The 22,962-nt window shown below is 41.3% G+C and overlaps 1 protein-coding gene across 1 annotated transcript in view; it reads right to left on the bottom strand.

Annotated features, from left to right (window-relative positions):
* KNTC1 (kinetochore associated 1) overlaps positions 1-22,962 on the bottom strand; it is a 295,100-nt gene that overhangs the window by 79,405 nt on the left and 192,733 nt on the right. Inside the window, exons 37-45 of the mRNA XM_088449172.1 lie at positions 10,882-11,026; positions 10,654-10,710; positions 10,184-10,347; positions 3,971-4,075; positions 3,594-3,722; positions 2,553-2,669; positions 1,961-2,070; positions 1,637-1,841; positions 1,287-1,376 (exon numbers count right to left, since the gene is read on the bottom strand). Of these exons, the coding sequence (XP_088305298.1) occupies positions 1,287-1,376; positions 1,637-1,841; positions 1,961-2,070; positions 2,553-2,669; positions 3,594-3,722; positions 3,971-4,075; positions 10,184-10,347; positions 10,654-10,710; positions 10,882-11,026 (1,122 nt within the window). The remainder of the gene's footprint in view (positions 1-1,286; positions 1,377-1,636; positions 1,842-1,960; positions 2,071-2,552; positions 2,670-3,593; positions 3,723-3,970; positions 4,076-10,183; positions 10,348-10,653; positions 10,711-10,881; positions 11,027-22,962) is intronic.

The following is a 22,962-nucleotide window of genomic DNA, read 5'->3' as shown; positions in this document are numbered from 1 at the left end:
GTTGACTAGAGTATTTCTGAGTGCATATAATATGGACATGTATATGTATTTATGCATGTTTAGGCTTATTGCTTGCTATCTTTAACTAGATAATTAACTTAATATTGAGGCCTAAATAGAAGTCTGGAATTTACATATTGGTCCTATCTAACTAAAAACTATTCTGCGTGCCAGAGGATACTGACTCCTGCTCGAAAGCAAGCAGAGAAAGCAGAATGTGAATAGAATCAATCCAGCTGTGAGGACACAGTAAAATGGGATCTTGTTTGCCATTTCTTTGACTGCAGAACGAATGGAGATACAGCATACATTGAACCAAAGCCTTTTCCAGGTGTCTCACTGTTATTTTAAATCCTCACCTGCGTGACCACACAGGAGTATCTAAAAGTGGAACTAGAGATAGACCATGTAGAATATATGGCAGATGTCAGCACTCTTTGCAGTAATACACATTACCTACCTTTTGTGACTGTAGTAATCCTGACAATAACTTCCTGATAAAACATCAGAGTGAATTAACTACTTGTAATACAGCATTTTTTAGGAAAGATGCATAGCAGGGAAAAAGGAAAGTAACACCCTTAAGGCATCTTTGGCTCAAACACCACAGTTGTTTATAAAAGTTTGTGCAAATACATTTTTTTGGATTGGTCTTTGCTGTGACTCAACTTATCAAAAAAAAAAAAAAACTAAAAAACTCCAGAGAAGGCGGCAACATTTAGCAGCCCATGCTGGAACCCTGTGAATGTCTGCATGCGTTTATATTAGGGTTGGGTACGGGATGCAGGCGCTCGGGAGCCAGCGGTCAAAATCCCGACTCCAGCATCCCCACAGGGTAGGGATACTGACACCTGTTGGTAGGTATCCTAACCCTTCTCCTACCCCTACCTCCCCGAACCTAACCTCTCCTCTAGTGCCTAAACCTCCCTGCCTAGTACCTAACCCTCCCTTCCTAGTGCCTAAAACTAACCATGCCCCTAGTTCCGAACCCCGAACGCTCCCCATCCCCCCGCTACTTACCTTTGGGATGCCGGCGCCGGTATTCTAAATGCCGGCATCGCACTTGCTAGGATATTGACCAGATCCCTTTTATTCTTCTTGGTTGTTTTGTCACCTTACTAAAATGAATGTTAGAATACAGTGAATGTCTGTATAAGCATTCCTCTTTCTTTGTTTGTCACCCGAGTAAAAGATAAATCAGCTTCTAATATTTAAAAAACAAAAGCCCTGACATTTTCTTTACAATGTCATGGACATTTAGAACATTAGTTAAATAACATTTTAACCTGGCTCATGGGGATATTGGTATTCTGCTCATCTGCTGCCAGTATAACTTGCAAGACTCCCTCAATGGTTTCATAATCATACGGATCCAGCTTTAAAAAAAAAAAAAAAAAAAAAAAGAAGTTAATTTTTCTTACACTTTAGCAGTAGTAGGAGAGAGCAATAAAAACAAAAAACACATTCAAGTTATAATATTGTACATTTTAAGCTTCCAGAAATGTGCATAACATTAACTATGGGGAATTTCTGAAAGGTTGATATAATGTATAGCCTATGGATATCATTTGTACACTGTACTGGTGCAGTCATTTAGATATACAGTTGACATTTTACAATAACGTGTAATGCTTACCTTGAGAAGAATACCACTGAGTCTAACCACAAGGTCCTGAGTGCTGCTTAAAAGAGGGATGATCTCTTTTGCTTTAGAAACTAGTTGAGAATGTTGTTCAGGGCCCACAGTGCAGTCCCCATGATTATGTTTCCAACTTGTGCCGGACAGCAGTAAGGTTTCTATATAATGCTGAAGAGCAGCATCACAGTCCAACCTGAATACGCTGCAGAGCATTTATAAAAACAACCAAACATATACTTTAAGCTTTGTCCTGCATTTTTTTTTTTTTTTTTTACTTCTACAGTGTTTAAGCAGTTTGTGAATAATGGAGCGATCATTTACCTGCAATACTTCAAGATGAGCGATGTATCCACATTTGAATTTTGAACTAATGTAGAAATTAGTTCTTTCTTCTGTTGTGAACCCTGCCTGAATACAGACTGGAAGGAAATCTGTAAAATAAATGTGCAGATCCAAGGTTATGTCAACTTGTGCACTACAGTACTCTCTTCACTTCATTAACACAAGGTGCTAATATATAATGTGCAATAGAATATGACCCCTTCCACCAGGTACAAAAGGCTCTGCTCCTGGACTTCTCACTTCATTTATAATTGCAGTCACCTGTGTTCAACAAGTAATTTAATAAGAAGGTTGTGGGGGGTTGGGTCACAGCAGGGGTCCTTCCCCATAAGTCCATCCATCCACCATACAGATCAAGAGACATTCTCAGGGGGTCAAGAAACATCTTATGCCAAAAGTCTTCAAAGGTAATTAAGAGCTTAAATGAAAGGGATAGGCTAAGAAATGTAGAAGAGAAGTAGATTTGCTTGGCTCCATCAAAGAAAGTGTTTTTCCTTAGAAGTGTTGACTATAGAATAAGCAAAAGACTACTTAATTTCCAATTACATCTCTACCAATACATTGTACTTACTCCATAACTACTGAGTTGGATACCCCACTCAGCATCAGTAATGAGCTCCTGAAATTTCAGCCTCTCTTCATTTTCATCATAAACAAGTGCAAGCTGAGCTCCAACCACAGCCACTGCCTATGTAGGAAATAAAAATTACAATAGCTTATTCAGAAAGCAAAAACATAACGAAGGGGTCTATGTATCAAAAACCGCAGAACTGCACCGATTATTAAGTATACGTTTTGCGATGGATAGCTGCTGTCCCTGCGAGTTTATTCCTGACATTTTGTACTTTTCCGGGAGAGCAGACACTGTGCATGCGCACATTGTCAGGATCCACCGCCGGCCGGAGGCTGCGCTAGAGAGATTAAAAGATCTCTCTCCTGCTTGTGAGCCTCTATAGGCTTAGACCGGTTTACACCATCTGAAGATGGTGTAAACTACTGGGGCCAAACTCTGAAAAGATTTGCTGTTCGGAGTTTGGTACACAGGGGTCAGAATGTAGTCCCCCATTAAAAATAATGGGGACTGCGATCTGCAGTACTATTAGTACACAGCAACAAACCATAAAATTATGCAAAAACTGCAGTTTCTACGTAATTTTATGGAAAAAAAAAAAAAGCTTGATAAATAGGCCCCCATACACTATATGATGGATTGCCACATCATGCGATGGGATTGGAACTGCAGACTCGGCAGTCATCGATGTTCTGCGATCCTTCGGAGGATCAGTGAAATTATACATATTAAATATTTACCGATTTGCTAATCACGATCATATTTTGACTTGAGTGTGATCGGCAATCAGTGAAATCCAACATGTTGGATTTCACCATTTCTGCAAACTTGTGTCTCCGGATCGCAGGAACGCGACAATCCATCGCCAGTGTATGGGGGCCATAAGTCTAGAGCCAGTGATTTTCAATTCCAGCCCTCATGCACCTCCTATAGCTAAAGTTTTGCTGATTTAGGTCTATGGAAACAGGTAGTGTTAATTACTGGCTCAGACAAGTAGAGTAAGTCCCCTGTTGGGGACATGAGAAAATATCCTTAACCTACCAGAATCTTGTTGTAATTTTGCCATGTGTTATTTATGACATCCCAGAGCTTTGCAAACACATCTTTCTTCGGGAGAAGTGTGCAGTAAGCCAGTGCAAGATTGCAATCCACCGCACGACAATTAAAAACCTGTTGCCATAAAAGAGATTAAAAAAAAAACAAAACAGAAAAACAAAACAATCCAATCATGATGCAGAATTGCAAGTATTGTTTACAACAAAGATTACTTACATGAAAAGCATAGCTAAAGTTATATTCTTAATGACTGACAAAATAAAACAATATGCAGCTCTTGGTTTATCACTTTAGTGTGTGAAGGTTATGTCTTTATGCCATTTTCGTTTTAAAATACAAGCCTCAATAACCTAATTTCTTACCTTGTGTAATAATGCAACAGCTGTGTCTTTAATTAACTTTATGGTTTTTTCTCCCAATGTTGAAATGATTGCTTTGACATCTGCCATTACTTTTTCACCATGTAACTAAAAAAATAAAAATAATGTGCATAACATGAAAAACATTACTTCTGCGATCCTATTATTAATAAAGTTAAGTTAGAGATCACAGCTCTTAAAAATGTTTTATAAAAAGATGAATAACGAAGAATAAGAGCTCTTACACACAATTTCTCAACATGGCTGTACTGACAGATTATGATCAAAGATGCTGAAGTAGACTTTCCATTCAGTGCGATGGCACCACAAGGTGTAAGCAGAGTTGAAATAGAGGTAGATGTAAAAATAAAGCACATGTACAATGCACAACAGTGAAAACATAGAACAACAACAGACACTGCAGTAAAACCATAAACAGGGAGTGACAGGTACAGGTGAATGGATAGAGCAACTAGAGGTAGCTAGAGGCAGCTGGCAGTGGTTAGTCACAAGAGAATGGAAAAAAACAAGAGGGAAGAGAGCCCTGCCTGAAAGCTTACATTCTACAGCAGGGTACCTACCATACTAGAAAGTTGTCTGCACGGACCTATATGGTAATGTAATGTCCTTCCCCTATACCGTATACATATAATCAAAATAATTAAATTTATTGCTTGAAGGGGGGTGCACCCAGGAACAAAGAAATACATGTATACTAAAGAAGAAAAAAGTGTTCCAAATAGGGGCACTCATGGACTATTAATAATGAAAACAAGTTGCTATGAAAAATCTCATAACTGGTAACCCAATAGGATATATCTTAAAAATTAACTTTTAATTAATCTATTAAAATATTAGCGAAATATTGTGTGCAAAAATTGTGTTAAAGTGCTATCATAGTGAAACAAGACTAACATACAAATATATTTAAAATGTTGTGTTCACTCACTGTCTAATATATATTCCTGATAATCAACTAATGACTTCCAAATCAGATCTCCATCACAATGTGAATGCTCTGTCCCCTCCATACTATGGGGTTAATATGGTATTATGGATATCAATTAGTATCTATCTTAATGTAGATTAATGATCTGGATTCCAATCACTCCATCACTATATGTGATTTATAAATCCTTAAATCACATTGGTTCCAAATCGCATTACTGCCAAACCACGTTTCAATACATGTCGTTCTACAATAATCAAGCAGAGGTAATTGAGATATTCTCGAATGATAAGTAAATAGATCCACTAAATATGTCTTATTCATATAAAAATTATTTAAATCTTCTCTTATCGCGTCCTCAGGGCATGTGAATAAAGTTAGTCATCACGCTCATAGATTGAATGCGATATCCCTACAATAGTATTGCAATCAACCTAAATTAAACAGTTGAAAGTTGTTTACAATAGGGGTAATCACATTATTCCCCAATTAAATACTGTTAAATTGTCTGTAGATGCACGCGTAAAAATAAAATAACAGTCCTATGGAGTGGGGACTGATTAAACCCAGTGTTATAATTAAGGTTCCTATGTGCACAGCCTCCCTGTATATCAGTTGGCCTAATATTGCCACGTTGTTTAGTCCTCTAGATACATAATTGCTTTCATAAAATAAAAGAGGGCATAATTCTGATACAGGCTGATATGGGAATAATTGCTTATTATATTGATAGTTGGTGCAAGTCCTATATCGGTGGTATTATATGTTTATTATTTGCTGATAATGGTATCCATCAGCGGCATACTGATTAAAGAAAATACATAGATAGACATGTATCAACACAGCACATTATTCCACGCTATCCCAAACACACTATCCCACGTGTGCAATGCTCCTGGCTGATATAAAGGCACAATAACTAATGTCCATTAGGAGCACTATACACGTGTACCCGCGTGTTCGGTGGTTTTAATTGTTGAATGTTTACTCAAATGTCCTCCGTACACAATATACTGCTGGGCGATACCGTCACTTATTAAATAAAATGTATGAAGATACTGTGAATGCCAGGCTCATAGCCAGAATGGACATTAGTTATTGTGCCTTTATATCAGCCAGGAGCATTGCACACGTGGGATAGTGTGTTTGGGATAGCGTGGAATAATGTGCTGTGTTGATACATGTCTATCTATATATTTTCTTTAATCAGTATGCCGCTGATGGATACCATTATCAGCAAATAATAAACATATAATACCACCGATATAGGACTTGCACCAACTATCAATATAATAAGCAATTATTCCCATATCAGCCTGTATCAGAATTATGCCCTCTTATTTTATGAAAGCAATTATGTATCTAGAGGACTAAACAATGTGGCAATATTAGGCCAACTGATATACAGGGAGGCTGTGCACATAAGAACCTTAATTATAACACTGGGTTTAATCAGTCCCACTCCATAGGACTGTTATTTTATTTTTACGCGTGCATCTACAGACAATTTAACAGTATTTAATTGGGGAATAATGTGATTACCCCTATTGTAAACAACTTTCAACTGTTTAATTTAGGTTGATTGCAATACTATTGTAGGGATATCGCATTCAATCTATGAGCGTGATGACTAACTTTATTCACATGCCCTGAGGACGCGATAAGAGAATATTTAAATAATAATTTTTATATGAATAAGACATATTTAGTGGATCTATTTACTTATCATTCGAGAATATCTCAATTACCTCTGCTTGATTATTGTAGAACGACATGTATTGAAACATGTGGTTTGGCAGTAATGCGATTTGGAACCAATGTGATTTAAGGATTTATAAATCACATATAGTGATGGAGTGATTGGAATCCAGATCATTAATCTACATTAAGATAGATACTAATTGATATCCATAATACCATATTAACCCCATAGTACGGAGGGGACAGAGCATTCACATTGTGATGGAGATCTGATTTGGAAGTCATTAGTTGATTATCAGGAATATATATTAGACAGTGAGTGAACACAACATTTTAAATATATTTGTATGTTAGTCTTGTTTCACTATGATAGCACTTTAACACAATTTTTGCACACAATATTTCGCTAATATTTTAATAGATTAATTAAAAGTTAATTTTTAAGATATATCCTATTGGGTTACCAGTTATGAGATTTTCATAGCAACTTGTTTTCATTATTAATAGTCCATGAGTGCTCCTATTTGGAACACTTTTTTCTTCTTTAGTATACATTCTACAGCAGGGGCAAAAACTGTAGCCTGCAGGCTGCTCCATGCTAAAATAAGGCCTCCTATCTATTCAATATTCCTCCTGAGCTCTGAATACTTCTGTTCAGAGTCCAGAGGTGGTAAATACTAGGGGCCTCCTATTCAATATTCCTCCTTAGCTCTGAATACTAGAGTCCAGAGGTGGTAAATAATAGGGGCCTTATCTGTTGAATGCAGATTCTCGATGGTCAGGAATCTACGCAGGCGCCGGACTCATACTGCGCATGTGCAGTACGAGTCCTGCGTGATCACACGCAAAGTGATTGACAGTCTGCTGCCGTTTGTGGGTGGCGACGGCCACAGTTTCCCAAAACAGAGGTGTGTCACCACCATAGGGGGAGGGGTCAGGATCTCAGTCGGCTGACGGAGATTTCCTGGCCTCTCTGTTGAATCTGCAGCAGCCTGCTTGTGTGACCCCATGGGTCACTCAGCCGGCCGATGTTATAGCAGATTATCCGATGTAAGGTAAGTAATACGCCTCCTGCTGCATTATCTCAATTGCAAGGATCAGCCGTTAGGTGCGGCACAGCAACGTCCCTGCCAGGCCCCCCTCTCTACAGCTTACAACTTCATCACCAGTACACCCACACTCTGCCCTCCAGAATAGAAGAGATGGTCACTGGACTGGAGTCAGTGCAGTGGGACAGTAGGAGACTCAGACTATAGAAGCCAAAGATGCTAGACAGGAGGAATAAGTAAAGGCCCCCATACATCAGAGATTGATTGCAGCAATCGTGCAATTTGCAATCGATTGAAAAAGGGAAAGATTTTTATACACAATGGATTGCAAATTGCACGATTGCTGCAATCAATCTCTGATGTATGGGGGCCTTAAGTAACATGAGTGACAGACTCTGGTATATAAAAGTTAATGGGGAGGGTGTTTGAACTGCTATTTAAAGATATGGGATGGCACTGAACTGGTATATAAGGACATCTGACGACTGGCATAGAGATGTGCATTACTGATGGGGCTCTGAGGCTGGCATATAAAGGGGCATTACTGAGGGGGCTCTGTATGGCAAATTACCAGTTTGGGGCATTCTGATGTAGCATATTACCAATTGGGGCATTACAGTGCAGCATATAGTTTATTGGTGGCATTACTGTGTGGCATAGTATCAATTGGGCACTACTGTGTCTGCGTTATCAATTGGGGGCACTGCTATGAAGCATATGGTATATGATGCTTCTCATCGCAATGAGCAAAACTGAAATCTAAAATCATTCAAAATAGGTTTATTTCAAGATATTTTTATTAGGTTTAGTGTTTCTCAGAATAAAATTCACTTAGTAAAGAACCCTTACCTAAGTTCTGGGAGGCCAACTATTAAAAAAATATTTTGTGGTCCATTGTCTAAAGTAATTTTTTTAATACGGCACTCCAAGAAAAAAAAGTTTGGACGCCCCTGTTCTAAGGAATCGGGAAAACAGTTGGAAGGTGAATTGGGAAGGAAGGCTTTAGAGAAAATGTGTGTCTTTTAGGAAGACAGGAAGAAAGACAGTTTTGGCAAGGAAGTGTGTTTCAAAAGAAGGGTGGCACTGTGAGAGAAATCTTGGAGACGGGAATGGGAGGAAGTAACCGTAGCAGAAGTGGCAGTCGGAGAAAGAGCAAGGACAGAGGTGAAGTTGAAGATGTAGGTGGAGGGAGGACTGATTAAATGTTTATATTTAAGGGTGAGGAGTATGAATTGAACTCTGAAGGCGATGGGCAGCCAGTGAAAGAAGTTGCAGAAGGGGGAGGCAGATAGAGTATGAGAGAATAAAATAAAACTGGCAGCAGATTTAAGGACAGATTATGGTGGGAAAAGGAGACAGAGAAAGAACTCCAGACAGGAATGAGTGATTATGAATAAGGTTTTACTGGCATCTGAGTTGACGAAAGCACAAATCCTACAGATGTAACAAGCAGGAAGTGGCAGGTCTGAGAAATGGATGTGGGGAACGAAGGAGATCAGAATCAGGGATGACAAAGTGGCAGTAGACACTTGGCACAAAAGAGAGGGGGGGGGGGATCATGGAAGTTTGGAACACAATTAGTTCTGACTTAGCCTTAATAAGTTTTAGTTTTTGAGTTTTAGAAAGTGCTGGGACAGGATGAGACTACAGAGAAGCAGTTAAAGGGAGAAAGGTCAGGGGAAGAGAGGTAGATTTTAGTGTCAACAGTGCAAAGTTGGAACTGGAGGCCCGAAGGAGCTGAGAAGAGGTGTAGAGAGAATAGAGAAGGGGGCCATGGGCGGAATCTTGGGGGACATCAACATGTAGAGGAGAAGGGGGTGGTGGTCTTAGAGGCAGAGACTGAAAAGGATCAATTGGGGAGGTAGAAGGAGAACTAAGAGGACAGAATCACGGAGGTCTGTGAAGGAGGAGCAGTTGACTGACGGTATCAAAGGTGGCAGACTGATCAAGGATGATGAGAGAATAGTGAACTTTAGATTTGGTGGAAGGTAATTGTTGACTATGGTGAGGGTAGTTTCAATGGACTGGAGTGTGTGTAAACAACACTGATAAGGGTCAAGTGGGTGGATAGAAATGAGAAAAAGCAGTTAATAGCAAATCCTCTCAAAGATCTTGCGGAAAAAGGGAGGAGAGAGAAACGGCAGTAGATTGAGTGAGAGTCACAGTCAAAAGGATAAATGAGACAAGGGCATGCTTGAAGAAGTAGGGGACTGAAGAGAGTGACAGGTTGAAGAGATAATGCGGGAGCAAGTAGCAGCAGAGATGGAGCAGTGATGTTGACAGAATGGGTCAAGGGGAAGTTGGAGGTGGGAAGGCGAGATGAAGAAGACTTCATCCCTGTTGGTGGGAGAGAAGGTGAGACCGCAAGAAAGCTTGTTTAAGGCAGAGGTTTAAAGCAGTGGGACAAAACTAAATCCAGCAAGTGACCACTGGATTGGGAGGAGGATTATTATAATAGAGAATGAACTGTAAGAAAGTTTTTCTGAAAACAATTAGCTGCCATATAATTGGTTGTACCTTTATACTCAAATGAATATCCATATTATTTGAAATTCCATGTTGCAAGTATGTACCAAATGCTAGGAGCATGAGCTGCAAGGTGAGTTCACATTGGCTACACTCTTGCAAATTGTCCAATAATGCAACAATGGGTGTTTCAGCAGGAAGTAGAGCCTTTTCTCCTGTTAAATCACAAAAAGAGGTCACAACTAAATGCAGCGTAAAATGTATCCCAAACTAAAAGCAAAACTTTACAAACATGTCTAAGCAGATAAATGGAATATTGACAAGAATATATTAATTATGCAACGAATATTATGAATAGTAAATTTAACAAAACAATTACCATAGTTATAACAGCCTTGTAAAAGGGCCAGGACATTGCATAACAAACACAGTATAGAGAAATGAAAAAAACAAAAAAAACAAAAACAAACATCCAAAATCATCAATTGTTTTATACATGTTTCAAGTCCATAGTACTGTACCGTTTATGTATGGACAGTTCGCCAGATTTCCACAATCCAAAGGATACAGCTTTGTGTCTGTGAAGTAAATAAGACAGAGGTCCATCCTTGTAAATTGGGAGCTCATAAACATAAGTCAACAGCAGAAACATACATAAAAACGCTTATGTTTACATAAATACAGGGCTCAGTAAATTCTATTAGTATGGCTACTAGAAAAAGATGACTCATTGATGCTGGTGCAATTACCAGCTGTACTTGGCACAAAAGCAGTAGTTAAGTCATAAGCGACTGGTAGAACCACCAATGGATCAAGGACAATTCCATCTTCACTGAAGAAATCTTCATAAGTCCACTCTTCAAAATGGTCTCTTTCACCTCCAAAGCTTACATTCTGTAATAAAAAACAAGGTTCAATATTACAATACCTAAAACTGAACATGAATCATTATAAAACACATTGATGGGTCATTCAATGGTAACTCATGTTACAAAGTGACATAGCAAGTATATGCATAGCTATCAACAGCAAGAAGAATTTATGTGAAATTAATTTTTAATTTACTGAGAAAATAGGACAGGACATGCTTTAAAAAACTGTATACAGGAATTGCTAATTGTTTGCAATGTCACTTTGTAAAGCAAGTTGCCATGGAATTACACTGAATTTTTAACAATAAACCCTAATACACAGGTATATAAAAATTGTCAGTTTTGCTACCTGTTAGTAAGGATTTTGTGTATGCATCCACCAAGTTTCGATCTGTATATTAAAATACAATATCACTAAAGTATAGCACTATACAAGGCCAACATCCTAGTAACATACTAGCAAGTATGTCTAAAAATGGTGTTATAAATTAATTTCACCAAGGCGAGTGTAGAGGGCATTTCAGTTAAAAGAACAACCAACATAACAAGAAATGTTTTGGTCCCGAAAATAACTTTTTCCTTCATAAAGCAATATGAAAGGCAGCAGACCAGCTAAATACAGATAATCAATCAAAACAGAATGACAAAAACAGTGTTATTCCATAAAAGGAGATGTAGGAGTGTTTTCCTGCCATCTAACATATGTATTTTCATCACTTGCAAAATCCACTGTAATAGAGACATTTTGTGTCCTTTTAGAGTTTGGTCAACTGACACTGGAACAATTATCTTAACAGATATTAAAAAGTATTTAAAAGCAAAGGGAGAGGGACGAGCCCTAGCTCACTGGATTGAGAATAAACAGTTGTCTCTTTGTACAAAACCACAAATCAGGACTCAGAACCTGCTGAGACTTACTTGCACTCTTGACTGTTTTGCAGATGTGCCCCATAGCAGAGAGCACATATGTACAGGTGATTCAGATCTCAGTTGCACCTCCATTTGCATCTGGTGGGGCTTAGAATGGGGGTTAGGATGGAGTAGGTTGATATTCAATTTCAATTAATTCACCCATGGCAATAGTATTTATTTCTTCTTCGGGGTCCATAGGGATCCACAAAGATACCATGGGGATATTATGGTTGGAAGACCAGGCACCAAACAGTTAAAGCTTTGGCTCCCAGAATGTCCTGGGTCCTCCACCATATATACCCCGCCCCTAATCACAGGACTTCAGTTTGTTCATTTGGTGTGGCAGGATCAAGATGCACCTTTATAACAGGGGACTGCTCAGGCAGTCCTTAGCTTTTTATTTTGTGATTTATTTTGTTTTTTTGAGTTGGCAGTTCCAAGCATCTGTATCAAGACGCACGTAATGCGACTCCATCTATCTCTGCCGGGCCGCAACATCAGTAATTGAGCTGATTTCAGCTGGTGGTGGCACAGCTTAGCTAGCAGCAATGCTGCGCCCCGGACTGCACCGAATGCTCGGAGATGTCAGGTAAAGCGATTCATCGGTTATGGACCGTCAGGACCAGGGATTGTCTGCGTCCTTACTACACCAGCCGGGGATTGGCAGCAGACGTAATCTGTTGCCACGAGGCCAGGGTACACGGCTGGTTAATGCAGCTTAAGAGAGGTAGGAGCTCCTCCGGCAGCTCCTCCCCAGTCCCTACGAAGGGTTTCGCGCATCTGGGCTGCTCCTCCTACCCTCCACGTGTATGAGACGCTCACGGTCCACGCTCAGTGCGCCCGGTAGCTGTTGGTTACAGGAGGGTCTGGATCACTCTCCCTGTATACCTCTCCATTGGTTAAGGTATACGGTGCTCTATGTCCTACCATTCCTTTGCGTTGCTGTAGTTGATTTAGAGCCACTTGTAATTATATTACATGTGCATTGTATGTGACAGTTTGCTAGATGCTGACTAATACTATTTTTTATTTCTATCTATCAATTATAATTATCACTGTTATTTCTTCCTGAGTACTTCACATTCATTGAGATTCTGTGAAGGCTGTCACATAACACTGCGATTTTGCCTTTACTTTGAATATGTCAAAAGATAAAAGGGAAACAGGAGGGGGAGCCACCTGTGCTGGTTTCATGTACAGGGCATAAAAGGAGGGTTTGTGTGTGGTCTGTTATAAAGAGCCACCTCACCATTCCGGTTTACCTGTTGTTGGACAAGAGCCATCTTGGGTTGCCTCTTTGTGCCAGGTTATGATGCAGGTGGTGGATCGTTTGGTTACTCCAACAATGCCTCCTTGGAAGAGGTGTCCACATATGTTTACACCTCATATGCACTCCTCAATAAAGGATGTTGATTGCCATTCTATTCAGAGTATGGCAACATCTAATGTTGATAACAGACCGGGGAGGAGGATCATCCATCTTCGGTGGATGTTACTACTTTGGTGAGGGCGGTTAAATCAGTCCTAGATATTCAGGATGATGAACCGGCTCATAGTAAGAAGACTCCAATGTTTAATCACCACCGAAAGGTGGTCAAAACGGAGTTTCCAGTGTCTGAACAGCTCACTCAACTTATTGAGGAGGCATGCGGTAAACCCTGATAAGTGATTTTATGTAGATAAGAGAATAAAATCATTGTATCCGTTGCACCTTCTGTGGATGCTCATGTAACACATTTAATCAGAAAAGCTACATTGCCTATTCCATCTCCATCTTCCTTAAGTGATTTCACAGATAAAAAGATTGAAGCCTGTCTTAAGGCAATATTTTCATCATCTGGAGCGGTTACCCGTCCAGCTATAGCTGGAGCCTGGGTAGCCCAAGCTGTTGAAGAATGGACTGAGGCATTGGTAAACTCTCTACCAAATGCTACCAGAGAACAGATGATAAATATCTCCCACATACAGGAAGCGGCTTCCTATCTGGGAGGGGTTACAGTGGATGCTGGAATTTTAGCTTCTAAGGCATCAGCAGCGTCCATAGCCGCATGCAGGGGTCTTTGGTTAAGATCTTGGTAAGCAGATACAGGATCAAAGAGGGCACTGGAATCAGGGAGTCAGAATACTGTCCTATCTGGACAACCTTCTGATATTGGCACGGACTCTGATGGTTTTGCAACGCCATCTTCAACTGACTATAGCCTGCCTACAAAGGCACGGCTGGATCATCAATTGGAAGAAATCATCACTTTCTCCAACAGACCAGATGGTATATCTGGGAGCATTTCTATATTCTCACACACAAAGGGTCTTTCTGCCAGTTGGACAAGATCGTGGCCTTATCAAAGCGCATACACGTGTTGCCACGCAAGCGAAGAGTATCCATTCTGTCAGCAATGCAGGTGCTGGGATCAATTGTATCGACCTTCGACATGGTGGGGTATGCTCAGTTCCATTCCAGGCCTCTGCAAAGGTGAATTCTCTCCAGGTGGAATGGTCAGCATCATTTAATACGGTACCAGATGACCTTTCTCACTACAGAGGTTCGTTACTCCCTCCTCTGGTGGCTAAAAAAGGAGCATCTAAACAAAGGGCGCCCGTTCTGGATTTCAAATTGGGCGCTTCTCACCATGGATGCCAGTCTTCGCAGATGGGGGGGCAATGACAGGTCATCACACCTTCCAGGGGAGGGACAAATCAAGAAAGTAGTTGCCAATAAACATTCTGGAACTGCGAGCAGTATACACAGCACTTGTAAGGGCACAGGACCTGCTCCAGGGCAGGCCTGTCCAGACCCAGTCCGACAACGCAACTACAGTGGCCTACCTCAATCATCAGGGAGGCACAAGAAGTTACGCGGCCATGAAAGAAGTGACAAAGGTTCTCATTTGGGCAGAGCGTCATCTTCCAGCCATCTCTGCAATTTTTATTCCAGGAGTACTCACTTGGGAAGCAGACTGCATAAGTCACCAGGACATACACGCCAGAGAGTTGTCTCTCCATCCGGGAGTGTTTCAGCTCCTGGGGTCTACCAGAGATAGATCTCATGGCGTCACGCCACAACCACAAGGTACCCAGGTACGGGGCCAGGTCCAGAGACCCATCAGCAGCCTTCGTAGATGCACTGGCAGTAAGATGGGACTTCAAGTTGCCATATCTCTTTCCTCCAATTTCCCTGCTCCCAAGAGTTCTCAGGAAATTCAAGCAGGAAGGAAGAACAGGAATACTGGTGGCTCCGGCTTGGCCCAAACATCATTGGTTCGCCGACATACAGAATTTGTTGGTAGACACTCAGTATCCTCTCCCTCTGTGGCAGGATCTGCTAACGCAGGGTCCCTGCCGACATCAGACTTTACCCGTCTAGCATCGAAGGGTTGTCTCTTATCTTTCATTTTAATAGCGAAGGGATTTACCAGTTCTGTAATTCAAACGATGCTTAGAGCACGGAAGCCTGCTTCTGCCCGCATCTATTACAGAGTTTGGAATTCTTTTTATCAATAGTGTTCTCATAAGGAATATTATCCTAAGGTGTTCAGGATTTCAAGGATACTAGCTTTTCTATAGGCAGGGTTAGACTATGTTCTCCGCCTGGCCACTTTGAGAGTGCAGGTTTCTGCACTGTCAGTCTAGTTTCAGAAGATTACTTAATTACCAGATGTTAGAATTTTTTCCAAAGAGTTCTGCGAGTTCAGCCTCCTTTTGTTCCACCGGTAGCACCGTGGGATTTGTCTTTGGTTCTTATAGAGTTACAGACTTCCCCATTTGAACCTTTAGACTCTGTAGATTTTAAGTGGTTGACAGCAAAGACACTTTTTCTTCTTACTATCTCTTCTGCTCACAGAGCCTCGGATTTGGCAGCACTCTTGTCGCTCCCCATTTTTGATTTTTCACCAGGATAAAGCTATTCTTCGTACAAGGGAGGGTAAGCTTCCTAAGGTAGTCCCGTTTTCATGTAAATTAAGAAATTGTTGCCCCAGCTTTTCAGGCTCCAGACCTTTCTGTAGGTGAAGCCTCCCTGGATGTAGTTCGTGCACTCCATATTTATGTGGAGAGTACAAACTGTTAGAAAATCAGATTCTCTTTTTGTATTATATGGTTTTCACAAACGAGGATGGCCAGCTAATAAGCAGACTCTGGCGAGATGGCTACGCATGACTATCTCTCAGGTGAACACACAGGCTGATCTTCCTGTCCCAAGCACGGCCATCGTGGGCAGTCGTGGTGCCTCTGCTGAACAATTGTGCAAGGCTGCCACATGGATTTTCTGTCCACTTTTCTTAGGTTTTATGCCTTTGATACTTTGCCTCCCAGGATACTTCCTTTGGGCGATGAGTTCTCCTTTCTGCTTAGGAGCATCCCCCGCCCTATGGGAACTGCTTTAGGATATCCCCATTATATCCCTGTGGATCCCTATGGACGAAGAAAAAAAATAGTTATGGTAGACTTTGCTAGATAACTCATTTTCTTCAAGGTCTATTGGGTCCACAGGGCGCCCACCCTGATGCACCTGGCTTCATTGGGTGATTTTCATTCGGTCACAGATTCCCTCAAATTCTGTAGGAGTGTTTCTGGTAAACGTTTGCTCTTCTTTCTCCTCTTTCCTTCTCATGCTTTTAGACTCGTTAACTAAACTGAAGTTCTATGGCTGGGGCGGGGTATATATGGAGGATCCATGGCATTCTGGGAGCCAAAGCTTTAACGGTTTGGTGCCTGGTCTTCCAACCATAATATCCCCATGATAACTCCTTTTCTTCGAGGTCCACAGGGTTATCTAGGCAAGTCTACCGTAACTCTATATTTTACCACGAGTCATTTGTTATAATGTAGGTGTCCTATTGTAAAGGCAGTGATCAAATGTACAAAATCTCTCTTTTTAAATCAAAAGTATTTCACTGCAGCTTCCTTAGGGAGTGCCCACTGAGGCTGCCTCTATGACGTGCCTTGGAAAAAGTATGCATGGTTAACTATGTGACTGCTGTGCAAATCTGGTCAACTGACATCCCATTAGCTGCTACCCAAGGAGTTTTAACTGCTCTGGCTCCATGTGCGATCAGCTCAGTGGACATGTCAGGTTGCGGCCTAGAATCGTTTGTTACTCACCTCAGCGCCGGCTCCCTGGTTTCTCGAGCAGTCAGGCGCCAGGTGCAGCGGCGAGTGACCCGCTGAGGATTATATCTGGGGTCTGCTAGGACATCAATGTACTCACTCCGTGATTTGGTTTCTGCGGTTACAGTCATGGACGCAGCCATGACAGTCTACATAACCTGCTTAGCCCTTTACCAAACGGTAGCATTGGTTGCTGTCAGCTGACACTATCCTCCAATGGACTGCTACCTTAGGGTATTTAGCCGGGCTCCATAGAACAGGAAGTTTCCTGTACAACATTGTTACTTCCAGTGTATACTAGCTGTTGCAGCGTTCCAGGTTTCAAGCTCCTTATTCCAGCGATACTCTTCTAGTGTTTACCCACGGTGTGGGAATGTACTTAGTACGTTATCTGAGTACAACCTTCTAGTCTCATCCTCCTGTGTAAGTTCTGCGTCTGAAGCTACAATGTGTATACTTTGTAAATCATCCAAGTACAATCTCCTAGTGCCATTCCCCTGTGCCAGCACTGCGTCTGGATCAAGAGTTTGTATCCAGTACATCACCTAAGTGCAAAACTTCCAGTATCATTTTCCTGTACTTTCCATGTGATTGTGTTCTTCCATTTCCCACTTGTGCCGGATACCTGACCAAAGGGCCGCAACCTGCTTGCTGGATGCAGCTTAAACCGAAATCCCGCTTGGAGGGGTCATTGGTGAACACATCCCAGTAAGTTAGACTCCGCACCTTTTGTCAGGTCTAGCCAACATCCAGTACTTGTGGATGAGGAAAGCATATATCCAGGCCCCTCAGCTCCGACTCCTTTCTTAACCTGGGTCCACGTCTTCCAATCCCTCTACAGAGGACCACCATAGCCCAAACGTGACAGGACACCTGTACCCCATCACAGAATAGACTTGTTAGAATGTAATATACCACCAGGTATTTGACAGGGAGAATACTGTATGGTCCGCACAAACAACAAAGGATGTCGAAACATTGGAACTTGTCTGAGCTCTGGAAAAATAGAACAGCAGACAACTTAACACATGTAGGAACTGAAGCACTGCTTCCTTACTACACAAGGGAAATGGCACAAGGATTGTACCATCAATTCATGCTTTATGTGAAAACTAGATGACCTTAAGTTGGAAAAAGGGAACTGCATTGAGGACTGCCATATTGTTAATCCATGTGAGAAAACATAAATTAAAGAATAAAAAGTGTCTCTAAAGGAACACCTTGCATGACTGACAGAAAAAGGTTCTGACTGCATAGACATACAGTATGCCCTACTACTACTGCATGTAAATAATAATAATAAAAAAAAAAAAGTGTGGTATTCCCAAGAATTTAACAGATCTGGTGCTTTCAGCAGGGGGAACAACAATGAAGGATCCTCATGACTTGGGGTAATCAGCACTGTGCATTGCCAGCCTGGGTCACAGAAACAAGAGGGAGTCCCAAATTGTTGTGGTCCCCCTACTATGATTCCACACAGTCCCAAGCCAGTTCACTCCACGGATGGCTTTCCCTGGGGAACTGTGGCAACCAAAATGTGTGCGGGGGCCCTCTGAGAATACACACAACAAATTCTGAAGGGTTTCAGTTAATATTTATCGCATCTTTTAAGCAGGATGGAAGATCCAGTCATCCGATTCAACCAGATAATCGGTGCACATATGTGCATACACACTCTATACAATTTTCGGTTCAATCGTACTTTACTATACAACTGTATATTGTATAAACAGCTTGAGTAATGTCTATAACTAAAAATTCTGACATCTACTGAGCATGTCGATGTCAGGACATGACATTCTTGATTATTATATACTGTATTTTTGTAAGGTATAATAAAAATAACACCAATGAGAATTGAAAGAACTCAAATTTTTGTACTTACTGTAAACTCATTTTCTCAGATTCCATGGAGAACATTCATGTATAGCTAGTGATGTGAGGAGCCTGGTCACTATAACCCCTCCCTTCCGCCCCCATGCTATCCAATTAGCCCTAAAGCGTGACTGCCTGCAGCACTTATCTGGGATTTTTCTGGGGACCTCCGCAGGCTCCGTAAAAAAAAATCTTTGATAATTATCTTGTTTTTGTGGATCTTGCAGTGAAAATACATAGGTTTGTGAACTAATCACGGATTCCGTGCGTTTTCGGCTGAAAACAGATAATTTTTCGGGCGCAGAAAACGGGCTCTAGCTGAACTGCCTAAAAGAAAAAAAATGCAAAAACGCAAGGTTTTTTTTTTGCAAAACAAAAATGATCTGAGCAAATTGAATTTCCCTGAGACAGTGTAGAGGAAAGGAGGAGAAAACACACCCTCTAAACAATAACAGCAAGAAGGAAAACAAAAAACAAATAGCTGAGCATCTGTACCTCATGGAATCGGAGAAATGGATTTAATGGGATCCTTCATTCCTGGGAAGGCTCAACTTGGACCTCACTTCCCAAACAGATGAGGAATTCCCAAAGGATTGAGACTCAACTTTATTTTCAGCTGAAGTAAAGCCCAGATAAAGTTCCAGGGTCAAAGCTTAGTTTAAACAGAACACAGGTACAGCATATCCAGGTTAAAAAAAGAAAAAGGGGCAAGCATCTGATATCTGGCGCTTTAAAAGGAAATTGAAATCCTTTCCCTCACTTGGAGGGTTTTATGAATCATCACTGAGGTTGATATTTATTTCTTCTTATGGGGGAATCAGATATGAAGAATGGAGGAGGCAGAGTGATTACAAGAGTGGTTCCCAAAATGGGTTCCGTGGGGCATGGGTGCCACAGGTTGGTGGTCCAGGAACAAATCAAGTTATGCCTGGTCCATATATTAGGCAAAACCAGTGTTGGTGGCTGCCAATCACAAAATATATGGACAAATAGAATTGCAACCCTGTCCACCACCAGATAACAGAACCTAAGGATGACAGGTAAGCGCAACTTAATAATTTTTGCAGAATTTCTCAAAAGAAACTTTTGGCCTAGAGCGGCTGTAAATAAATGCTGATCCTCTAGAGTGTTGTGATTCAAAAAAAGTTTGGGAACCACTGGATTACACAGATCTTCTGGAGGACTCTAACCCGCAACCAGGGTGTGTGTCTTTCTAATAACGGACAACTTTGCTGCAGTGCTTTTGAAGAAACAGCTTACCGCGGAGAAACGCGTCAAGCAGCACACTATCCCGCTTGTGACGTCAGTCTGAATCCCCATTACGTGCAGCAGCATCTGACACACCTACTGGCTATTCCACTGTGCCTGGATAATCACCTGCTGATTGGCGCTTTCAGGTCCGGTAGCGAGTGCTCCCCTGGCTTGACTCACCGCGGGGATTATCCTTCAAGGACACCGGGGCACTGACAAAGAGCCGACCTGGTGGGATCCCTTCACGCTCAGCACACCATGCGTCCTCGTGGTGACTCACATGCCTCCTGGCATCCAGCACAGCTCAGACACCTTCTGCCTATACGGGCTCACTAACGCAGGTACACTCCATTGATTGCCGGGACGCTGTGGAAGAGACAGCCAGCTGTGGCTCTCCCTCACTATTGAATTTGGGCCGCTTCTCCACTGTAAGGTACCTTACTTTAGCAGGCCATTATACGGACAGACCTAGCCAGTTTTTGTCCCTAACACCAGTTATACCATTCAATTGAAAGTACCTTGTCTGTCCATTAAGGATTTGGAAATATATGCCCATTGATGTGTCAGTACAACGGATACACTGTAGCTATCCATTATACTTAGTGCTTTGGACTTCCTGTGGATACAGTTACCAGTGATGTTATCACTTTCAGTTCATGCATGAGACTATTTGATATTTTGTATTCTACATCATCCATATGTGTCATTTTATGCAGCTACAATGTTTTTTTTTGGTATTTTCTAACCTCACGTGTGTTCTATATTCATTTATCCATTTATATTTAATATATTTTCTTAACCTGACTCCTTTAGTTATCCATATCTATTTTTTGTGAATTAAATCTATTTATCTTTATCTTGTTAGTTGCACTGCGCTTCTTTCTTTCCTCTTTTTCCATTGGTCACTTGGTGAGGTCCAGCACCTCTTTAGAAGCAGCAGTCCTACAGGACCTTTCCCCTTTTTATCTATATTATTTTTATCTGCATTCATTTATTTATTCTTGTTACCCACACTTTTGGAGCCCTTCATTTTTCTCTTTTAACTTTGCTCCATGGTCATTGCAATTTTCTTTCAGCCTCTTTTTCTTGTATCCTCTCCCTTCGGTAGACAAATCTAGTGAGATCTCCTGTTGTAAATTTCTTGCTTTTCTCAGAAGATTACGATCCCCATCCTTATCAATCTAGGGCCTTTTTGTGACACCCCTAGCTACATCCTAAGTGGTGGCTGTTGGGGTCACCACCTAAAGGCTGAAACGATTTCCAAAATAAGTCTGATCAAAACACTGTTGCAAGTTGGAAAACCTGTTCTGGTTTGAATTATCAGAGCTTCTAGTGGATATTTATTTCCTGGAGTGAGTTTGAAGAAGACCCCTACACCAACCATGAGGTTGACCAGTGCTAAGGTAATAGATACAGACTTGTGGCTATTATCCTTGTCACAAAATGAACACGAAGGGCCTGATTCAGAGGTGGCACTAATGTTGCTGCGACTGCGTATTTTTCTGCAGCATTAATGCATCTTTATGCTTACGCAACAGCCACCAGAGAGGCAGCATGTCCCGGAATCATCAGCGGCAGCCTGCGGTAATATCCAAGCAGTCGCAGGGCTCGGGCGGCGATTCGATGAGGGGACTCTACTGGCGGTGATTAGTTGGGGAGATGCTAATGATAGTTATTGGATGCTGTGTCACTAATAGGTCAGTGACGCACATCGTGACCTGGGGGACCGGCTAATTTTTTTTTTAAAACTAAAGCATTGGATGTCATGCAAGACAAAAAGATTACTTGTCCAATGTAAGTCCTCTGTACAATGAGCATAAATCTTTACTTGTAATATTTACAGTTGACGAAAACCCTCTTCATCAAAACAACAATTCTGGCCCAATCCTTTGCTCAATTTTTGACAAATAGTTTAATTCCTGTGCCATTTAAATTTTATCGAATATTTCCAATTGTTAACAATGAACTCTTTGCTGCAGAGTGCAAACATACACACTTTACCCATTGCTGTAAAATGTCATGCCTTTTAAAAGTCCTTGAACACTGCTCTTTACACTCTTTATTGCCTTCAATGGGATAATCTGCTAAATTCCACTGGGTCTTAATTTTAAACTACAATGTCAACTACACCTGTCACAGTCCTGCGGGCTGACCCTCTAGATACGCAATTCTGAGAATCACCGCCCGTGACGTTTACAGGTTACCTTAGCACGTGTGGTTAACTAAACCTGGTAACTGCCACCAGCAGAAGAATATGCTAAATCATAAGGTGAGCTTCTGCTCTCATCTGCATACACAATTATCAATACTTAGAAAACTAGGTAACATGATCCAAATGAGCCCTTGGGTCAAAAAAACACAGATCCAGAACTAGAATTAATGTTTAATTCAAGAATATCTTCAAAGCTTATGTCCAAAAATTTACAAAGAATATAATGTTAAAGAGAAACACACAGTTACTTACAATTTCCAGAAAATAAATGAAAATAAATTGGAGAAACAAACCACTCGGATCACATGGTTCTGGGATGAGGCCTTCCCAGTGACGAATTAGGGATCATCTGTATCCTTCGATAACCTCATGTAGAATAAACCATGGGCCAGGGTTGAGTAACATATTTATGCCTGCTTTGTTATGTACCCTCTCACCCCCTCCCTGGGGATGCCTTTAACCCTTTTCAGCTCAGAGTGGATTGTTCAGCTGGCTGTAGCTCAGGGTTTCCAGGCCACATGAGCAGGGGTCATTTAATTAACTACTCAGCTCTCTTTGAAATTTGGGAAGCAGGCTGGGGTCCATAAACGTATCGAGCGACT

The sequence above is a fragment of the Taudactylus pleione genome, unplaced genomic scaffold, assembly GCF_031769625.1.
Source record: "Taudactylus pleione unplaced genomic scaffold, aTauple2 ptg000479l, whole genome shotgun sequence".
NCBI classification, from domain to species: Eukaryota; Metazoa; Chordata; class Amphibia; order Anura; family Myobatrachidae; genus Taudactylus; species Taudactylus pleione.
Note: the sequence above shows the minus strand (reverse complement) of the source record. Positions and strands in the feature narration are given on the sequence as shown.